The sequence below is a fragment of the Lethenteron reissneri genome, chromosome 56 (genome assembly GCF_015708825.2).
Source record: "Lethenteron reissneri isolate LAM-NWPU_2019-01 chromosome 56, ASM1570882v1, whole genome shotgun sequence".
Classification (NCBI taxonomy): domain Eukaryota; kingdom Metazoa; phylum Chordata; class Hyperoartia; order Petromyzontiformes; family Petromyzontidae; genus Lethenteron; species Lethenteron reissneri.
In genome coordinates, this window is record NC_083834.1 from 4,405,912 (window position 1) to 4,414,935 (window position 9,024).

At 57.2% G+C, this 9,024-nt stretch overlaps 1 protein-coding gene across 1 annotated transcript; it reads left to right on the forward strand.

The window, feature by feature from the left end:
* Window positions 1-266: 266 nt before the first annotated feature.
* LOC133356980 (mitochondrial transcription rescue factor 1-like) lies at window positions 267-8,558 on the forward strand. The gene is made up of 6 exons (XM_061574717.1): window positions 267-327; window positions 2,657-2,811; window positions 3,256-3,477; window positions 4,069-4,217; window positions 5,216-5,288; window positions 8,295-8,558. The coding sequence occupies exons 2-6, from the start codon at window positions 2,683-2,685 to the stop codon at window positions 8,541-8,543; spliced, it is 822 nt and encodes a 273-aa protein (XP_061430701.1). The 5' UTR covers window positions 267-327; window positions 2,657-2,682; the 3' UTR covers window positions 8,544-8,558.
* Window positions 8,559-9,024: the final 466 nt, after the last annotated feature.

The following is a 9,024-nucleotide window of genomic DNA, read 5'->3' on the forward strand; positions in this document are numbered from 1 at the left end:
CATTTTTTTATTTAAAGAAAATAAAATTAGCGCTGAACGAGCACTTAACATAGAACACGGGGACGTTTAAAGAATCGATCGCGTGGAATCGATAACCCCGAATCGCGCGCCGTTCGCCAAGCGCGGTTGTATGAGGGCTTTAGAATCGATTATAGAATCGAAAAGGTATCGATTTACATCGCGGTTCATATCGTCGTGTGGGGGGGAGGGGGTGTGTATCGATTCGTGAATCGATTCTTGAATCGAACAGCGATTCCAGCTGGAATCGCGTCGCAATTCGGGTCGCGAGGAGTGGAGCTGCGGGGAAATCTGCCGAGCGAGTCCGAGGTTCGCGTAAAGCACCACAACAACAACAACAACCACAACCACAACAACAACAACCACAACAACAACCACCACAACAACCACAACAAAAACCACACTGCTGCAACCACAGCAGCAGCAACAGCCACATAACCAACAACCACGACAACAACCACCACAACAACCACACTGCTACAACAACAACTGCATCAACAACAATAGCAACAACAACAACCACAACAACAACCACAACAATCACAGCAGCAACCACACAGCAACAACAACAACCACACTGCTGCAACCACAACAACCACGACCAACACCACCACAACAACCACACTGCTACAACAACAACTGCTACAACAACAACAACTGCAACAACAACAACAACCACGACAACAACGCGCCACACACACACAGGAGGGGGGTGTCGGGGGTAACCCAAGCCGGCGACCTTCAGGCCCCAAGGCCTCAACGGAGCCTCCCTCTCGCCTCGCCGCTCAAGTTCACCCGGGAAGAAGGGGTGCGGGTGAGTGTGCGCCACTGCGTGGAGAAGTAGGCCAAGTTACACCCCCCACACACACGCACACACGACTGTAGAGCGAACGGTGGTTTCTGGATAAAGCCGTGGCACAAATACGGCTGTCACCACGTGCGTTCAGATGCCCTTCTGCCGGCCGTCTGGAACATTCTGCCCTGCACTCACACAGTCACTCACCCACTCACATAGTCACTCACCCACTCACATAGTCACTCACACAGTCACTCACCCACTCACGCAGACACTCAGCCACTCACATACTCACTCACCCACTCACGCAGACACCCACTCACATAATCACTCGCCCACTCACATAGTCACTCACACACTCACATAGTCACTCACACAGTCACTCACCCACTCACATAGTCACTCACACAGTCACTCACACAGTCACTCACCCACTCACATAGTCACTCACCCACTCACACAGCCACTCACCCACTCACACAGTCACTCACCCACTCACATAGTCACTCACCCACTCACATAGTCACTCACCCACTCTCACAGTCACTCACATAGTCACTCACGCAGTCACTCACCCACTCACATAGTCACTCACCCACTCACGCAGACACCCACTCACATAATCACTCACCCACTCACACAGTCACTCACATAGACACTCACCCACTCACTCGCCCAGTCACATAGTCACTCACTCACGCAGTCACTCACCCACTCACACAGTCACTCACCCACTCACACAGTCACTCACCCACTCACACAGTCACTCACACAGTCACTCACTCACACAGCACTCACGCAGTCACTCACCCACTCACACAGTCACTCACCCACTCACATAGTCACTCACACAGTCACACAGTCACTCACATAGTCACTCACCCACACACTCACCCATCCGATTAGCACGGTTGACTACGTACGTTGCGAATTAAGTTAAACGTATATACATAGACTCACATAGTCACTCACCTAGTGGGCCCATGCACGTATATACGCCTCTTATGTGACGGCCTTAAACAGGTGAGCTAATTTGAGAAAGACATTACTCTCTAAGTCTATGGGTCTCACAGACTCTCTACGCGAATCTGGGGTCTCTACGTGAGTCGATGGGGTCTCTACGTGAGTCTATGGGTCTCTGTGTGAGTCTACGGGTCTATGTGTGAGTCTATGGGTTTCTGTGTGAGTCTATGGGTCTCTGTGTGAGTCTATGGGTCTATGTGTGAGTCTATGGGTCTATGTGTGAGTCTATGGGTCTCTGTGTGAATCTATGGGTCTCTGTGTGAGTCTGTGGGTCTCTGTGTGAGTCTATGGGTCTCTGTGAGTCTATAGTTTTCTGCGTGAGTCTGTGGGTCTTTATGTGAGTCTGGGCCTCTACATGAGTCCATGGGTCTCTATGCGTGTCGACTTGCTGTGCGTGTTGCCAAGCTGCATTGACTTGCTGTGTGTGTCGGCTTGCTGTGTTGACTTGCTGTGCGTGTTGATGCGCTGCATTGACTGTGTGTGTCGGCTTGCTGTGTTGACTTGCTGTGTGTGTTGATGCGCTGCATTGACTGTGTGTGTCGGCTTGCTGTGTTGACTTGCTGTGCGTGTTGATGCGCTGCATTGACTGTGTGTGTCGGCTTGCTGTGTTGACTTGCTGTGTGTGTTGATGCGCTGCATTGACTATGTGTGTCGGCTTGCTGTGTTGACTTGCTGTGTGTGTTGATGCGCTGCATTGACTGTGTGTGTCAGCTTGCTGCGTTGACTTGCTGTGCGTGTTGATGCGCTGCAGTGACTGTGTGTGTCGGCTTGCTGCGTTGACTTGCTGTGTGTGTCGGCTTGCTGTGTGTTTCCGTGCAGGTGTAGGCCGCTCTGCCGTAGCCCTCATGCTGGTGGTGCCGGTTTCCCGCTTGGCCTCCGCCCTGGCTCCCCGCGCCCAGGCCTGGAGATCTCCCCTCAGGGTGCAGCCGCTCGGTGCGGCCTTCATCATCGCCACCACCGCCGTCGTCCCGCATGTGAGTCGGCGCCACCGCGGTGTTGGTGGTGAAGACCGCTCAGTGGGGCCTTCACCGCCACCACGGTCCCGCATGTGCGTCAGCGCCACCACAGTAGTGGCAGTGGTGAAAACCACTCAGTGGGGCCTTCACCACCACCGCCACCACTGCTGTCGTCGCGCATGTGCGTGAGCGCCACCTTTGTGGTTGCGATGGTGGTGGTGGTGGCGGTGGTGAAGACCGCTCAGTGCGGTCTACATCACCGCCACCACCGTCACTGTGGTGGTGGTGGTGGCGGCCGCGTGTCCGGGCGTTCGTTTTTCGCTCGGCGTTCTCCCCCCCGCCCCCCCGGCTCAAATCGGCGAATGGCAAGGAAGAGGCCTCCTCTGTCGATCGTGGCAGATTTGCCTCCCATTGCTTCCTCTCGTCTCTTTGATTCACCCCCGTTCCCTTCGCCTGTTTTAGGCCCAGGGGCAGCAGCGGCGGCGGTGGTGGAGGGGGGGCCACTGGGGCACCCCTGCGGGGGTCGTGAACCCCGCGCGACCCCGCGACCTCGGCCCCCCTTTGCGGTCGGCGTGGTCGCGAGGCCTCTCCACGGCAACGCAGGGGGGCGGCGGCTCCTCGTACCAGCGTGGGCGGAAGGGACGCAGCAAGGACGCTCGCCCGGAGGAAGATGACAGCAACGAGGTGAGCGGGAGGGAGCGGTGAGGCGAGAGGGAGGGAGCGGTGAGGCGAGCGGGAGGGAGCGGTGAGGCGAGAGGGCGCGTGTGTGTCCATGATAATATCAAAACCGTGAGAGAGTGAAAGCGTTTCCCCTGTCGTGGTATCGAAGCTTCCGCGCTGCGTCCGCTCACGTGCTGGGGGGGGGGGGGGGTTTGGGAGAGATCTCAGAGCCAGTTATTCCATCGTCCCTTTTTCGTCGCGACAAACGGGGAGGCCGTGGTCATTGAGACCCTGCTGGTCATCGCGTTGAGACCCTGCCGGTCATCGCGTTGAGACCCTGCCGGTCATCGCGTTGAGACCCTGCTGGTCATCGTGGGTGAGACCCTGCTGGTCATCGTGGGTGGGACCCTGCCGGTCATCGCGTTGAGACCCTGCCGGTCATCGCGTTGAGACCCTGCCGGTGATCGCGTTGAGACCCTGCTGGTGATCGTGTTGAGATCCTGCCGGTCATCGTGGGTGAGGTCCTGCTGGTCATTGCGTTGAGACCCTGCTGGTGATCGTGTTGAGACCCTGCCGGTCATCGTGGGTGAGGTCCTGCCGCTCGTCGTTCTACAGGAGCAGCCTGGCGAGGGGGAGGAGGAGGAGGAGGAGGCTTCGTTCGTGACGCAGGAAGGTGTCGTGAAGGACTACAAGGACCTTGATAAGACGGTGGCTTCCTTCCGATTTGACCTCGTCATGAAGGCCGGCCTGGACATCTCAAACAAGTGAGACACATCATGGTCATCCGCGCCTCACGATTAGCATGGTTGGCTACGTAGGGTGCGAAAGAAGTTCTACGTACGTACATCGTCATCGTCATTGCGAGTGTGCTCATGATTGCGAGTGTGCACTGTCTGTGTGATGTCTTCTGTCTGGTGTGTGCTTTCTGGTGCGTTTGCGTCGTCCGTTGCGTTCTCACTTTCACGTCGTCGGTGCCGCCTGCTCCATCTCTACTCTTTGGTTCTTTCGGTAAAGTCACGTAGAAGGGAAATAATAAAAGAATAAAAATAAACGCAAGTAGCCGTCCTCAGGTGAAGACCGCTGTCTCCCCGACAGACCTGGTCTTCACCTGAGGACGGCTGCTTGCGTTGTGGCTGAAATGTCGTGAGAATTATTTTATTATGTTTTATTTTTATTATTTTATTATTTCCCTTCTACGTGACTTTACCGAAAAAACCAAGAAGATTAATCCCTGCAGTCACGAAAGCTTTAAATCGAAATTTGATTTCATAAACTTTTTTTTTACCTACGTGACTTTACCGAAAGAACCAAAGAGTATGGATCCTTGCAGTCACGAAAACTTCAAATCTAGACTGCTCCATCTCGTTTATTCGTGTTGCACACCTCATTTCGCCTCGTCCGTGTCGTTCGCGACAAACCACGATGACGAATCCTCGTCCCCGTTCAGCAACACTCGGCTACGTCGACGCCATAGGTCGGTCGCCTCTCCCCCCCCCCCCCTCTCCCCCGCGTGCACCAATCGACGTGCGTTGTGACAAGCGATTCGGACGGACGGCTCGCATCACCGCCGTAGTGTAGCGTCACCATAGCGCTGCGTCGCTGCGTAGCGTAATGTAGCATTGCGTAGCGTCACATCGCTGCGTAGCGTAACGTAGCGTTGCGTCGCTCCGTAGCGTTGCGTAGCGTCACACCCTCGAGTTCCTCCCCCCCCCCCCGAGGTCACGAGGTCACGCCCCCCCCCCCCCCTTGCGGTGTCGCGCAGGGCCATCGAGGACGCCTTCTACGCCAACCGCCTGCGGCTCAACGGACAGCGGCTGATCAAGAAGAGCCGCACGGTAGGCGGCGAAGCAGGCTCGGCCACGCCACGCACGGACTCGCGTAGAAATACACAGACTCACACGGACTCGCACGGACTCACACGGACTCGCACGAACTCGCACGGATTCACACAGACTCGCACGGACTCACACGGACTCGCACGGACTCACACGGACTCGCACGGACTCGCACGGACTCACACGAACTCACACGGACTCACACGAACTCACACGGACTCACACGGACTCACACGGACTCGCACGGACTCGCACGAACTCACACGAACTCGCACGGACTCACACGGACTCGCACGGACTCGCACGGACTCGCACGGACTTGCACGGACTCATGAACTCGCACGGACTCGCACGGACTCGCATGGACTCACACAGACTCACACGAACTCACGTGGACTCACACGGACTCACACGAACTCACACGAACTCACACGAACTCACACAAACTCGCACGGACTCGCACGGACTCGCACAGACTCATGAACTCACACGGATTCACAGACTCACACGGACTCACACGAACTCACACAAACTCGCACGGACTCGCACAGACTCATGAACTCACGCGGATTCACAGACTCACACGGATTCACACGGATTCACACAGACTCGCATACAAATGCACAGACTCACACGGACTCACACGGACTCACACGGACATGGACACACCGTTACTCGCGCAAACGCACGGCTGCACAGGGCGAAAACGTGGGGCCCTGCAATTTGCTCCCCGCCACTGCTGGTGCAAGAGCCCTCCACTCACGGGAGAGAGAGGGAGGGGGTGGGGTGGGGGGGAGGGAGGAGGTGGGGTGGGAAGAAGGGAGGGAGAGGGTGGGGGAGTGAGGAAGGAGGTGGGGGAAGGGAGGAGGTGGGGTGGGGGGGAGGGAGGAGGTGGGGTGGGGGGGAGGGTGGGGTGGGGGGGAGGGAGGTGGGGTGGGGGGGAGAGAGGGAGGGAGGAAGGAGGTGGGGTGGGGGGGAGGGAGGAGGTGGGGTGGGGGGGAGGGTGGGAGAGGGTGGGGGGGAGGGAGGAGGTGGGGGGAAGGGAGGGAGGAGGTGGGGTGGGGGGAGGGAGGAGGTGGGGTGGGGGGGAGGGAGGAGGTGGGGTGGGGGGGAGGGTGGGAGAGGGTGGGGGGGAGGGAGGGAGGGAGGAGGTGGGGGGGAGGGAGGGAGGGAGGAGGTGGGGTGGGGGGGAGGGAGGGAGGTGGGGTGGGGGGGAGGGAAGGGGTGGGGGGGAGGGAGGGAGGGAGGGAGGGGGAGCTCCGGAGGGGGGGGGGGGTGAGGGATGAGCGGTCAGGTCACAGGCCGAGCGGATGACAAGCCCGGGAGCTCAGCTGGTTCTTGTTGTTGCTGTTACTGGCGAAGCGTCACGGCTACTCGAATTGTCAATGTCGTAGTGGGTTTACTCTCCAACACACAACCGGTTAGTGCTGTACTAGTAACGAATTGTTAATGTTGCAGTGGGTTTACTCTCCAACACACAACCGGTTAGTGCTGTACTAGTATACTACACTATAGGCTACATTACTATACACTACACTACTATCCACTAAGATACACTATTATACACTACACTATACTTGTAAACGTCGTGGGTTTACTTCTCTAACACACGACCGGTGAGTGCTGAACAAGTCGGCGATTGGGCCCGTTTAGTTTACGTGGCAAAGTTGGGCCCGTTTAGTTTACGTGGCAAAGTTGGGCACGTTTAGATTACGTGGCAAAGTTGGGCCCGTTTAGTTTACGTGGCAAAGTTGGGCACGTTTAGATTACGTGGCAAAGTTGGGCACGTTTAGTTTACGTGGCAAAGTTGGGCCCGTTTAGTTTACATGGCAAAGTTGGGCACGTTTAGATTACGTGGCAAAGTTGGGCACGTTTAGATTACGTGGCAAAGTTGGGCCCGTTTAGTTTACGTGGCAAAGTTGGGCACGTTTAGATTACGTGGCAAAGTTGGGCACGTTTAGTTTACATGGCAAAGTTGGGCACGTTTAGTTTACATGGCAAAGTTGGGCACGTTTAGTTTACGTGGCAAAGTTGGGCCCGTTTAGTTTACGTGGCAAAGTTGGGCACGTTTAGATTACGTGGCAAAGTTGGGCCCGATTAGTTTACGTGGCAAAGTTGGGCACGTTTAGTTTACGTGGCAAAGTTGGGCCCGATTAGTTTACGTGGCAAAGTTGGGCCCGTTTAGTTTACGTGGCAAAGTTGGGCCCGATTAGTTTACGTGGCAAAGTTGGGCCCGTTTAGTTTACGTGGCAAAGTTGGGCACGTTTAGTTTACGTGGCAAAGTTGGGCCCGTTTAGTTTACGTGGCAAAGTTGGGCCCGATTAGTTTACGTGGCAAAGTTGGGCCCGTTTAGTTTACGTGGCAAAGTTGGGCCCGATTAGTTTACGTGGCAAAGTTGGGCCCGTTTAGTTTACGTGGCAAAGTTGGGCACGTTTAGTTTGTGGCAAAGTTGGGCCCGATTAGTTTGTGGCAAAGTTGGGCCCGATTAGTTTACGTGGCAAAGTTGGGCACGTTTAGTTTGTGGCAAAGTTGGGCACGTTTAGTTTACGTGGCAAAGTTGGGCATGTTTAGTTTACGTGGCAAAGTTGGGCCCGATTAGTTTACGTGGCAAAGTTGGGCCCGTTTAGTTTGTGGCAAAGTTGGGCCCGTTTAGTTTACGTGGCAAAGTTGGGCCCGTTTAGTTTGTGGCAAAGTTGGGCACGTTTAGTTTACGTGGCAAAGTTGGGCCCGTTTAGTTTGTGGCAAAGTTGGGCCCGTTTAGTTTACGTGGCAAAGTTGGGCCCGTTTAGTTTGTGGCAAAGTTGGGCACGTTTAGTTTACGTGGCAAAGTTGGGCCCGATTAGTTTACGTGGCAACCCCGTACTGAGTTGGCTGTGTCGTCGTCGTTATCGGCGGTGTTAACGACCGCATTCATACTCGCGGGAGCCCCCCTCCCCCGGGGCTTCTCCCCGCGACGACCGCTGCGTCCGCGACTCTCCACGCCGTCTCTCCGTCCTCCCTCCGCAGGTGCGCGAGGGCGACGTCCTGGACCTCCTGCTGCCGGTTCCCGCGGGGGCGCCGGCCTCGGCGTCGGCGTCGGTCCCGGCGGCGACGACCGACTCGGGGAGGAGGGGAGGAGACGCCCAGGGGGAGGCGGTGGCGCGCGTGGTGGTGCTGCGCGCCAGCGAGGAGCGCTCGCCCTCCCAGCGCTACGGCGTGCGCCTGCGCCGCTGGAAGCAGCTGCTGCTGCCGCCAGCGCCGCGCGGCACCGCCTAGGGGGGTGGGGGGGTAGCGGTGGGGGGGGGGGGGGTAACAGTGGGGGGGGGGTCCTCCGTACTCGCCGCTTTTCCACTGGTGCATCCGAGCCGAGCCAGCCTCCCTCGCCGCCGCCACCGCCGTCACCGCCGTCACCCCGCGGGTGAACTCAAGCTGCTGTTTGCTTTAGCAGGCCAGGGCCACGCTCTGAGCGAGCGTCATCATCATAATAATAGCGCTTTATTCAGGAGCGACACTGGCCGTCGCAGACGGATGCCTCAATGAAGTGGGTCGTTGTCATAGTGCGGGGAAATTTACAGCGGCGCCGATTGTAATAACGTGGAGTGGGCGGGGAAACCGGAAGGACCCGGAGAAAAATCCACGAGACCACACGGGGTGGGGGGGGGACACGTCGGGGGAGAGAGAGGGGAACCTCGTCGTGTCCGTGAAGCGGCGCCCGTGCGGCAGATAGCCTCGCTCGGCGAGAACGGACGACGCGGAT

What these genes read in the sequence shown, in the direction of transcription:
- LOC133356980 (XM_061574717.1), top strand. Translation starts at nt 2,683, where the DNA reads ATGCTGGTGGTGCCGGTTTCCCGCTTGGCCTCCGCCCTGGCTCCCCGC. An exon ending in CCACCGCCGTCGTCCCGCAT is followed by an intron (nt 2,812 to 3,255) that starts GTGAGTCGGCGC and finishes CGCCTGTTTTAG; the next exon opens with GCCCAGGGGCAGCAGCGGCG. An exon ending in AGGAAGATGACAGCAACGAG is followed by an intron (nt 3,478 to 4,068) that starts GTGAGCGGGAGG and finishes GTCGTTCTACAG; the next exon opens with GAGCAGCCTGGCGAGGGGGA.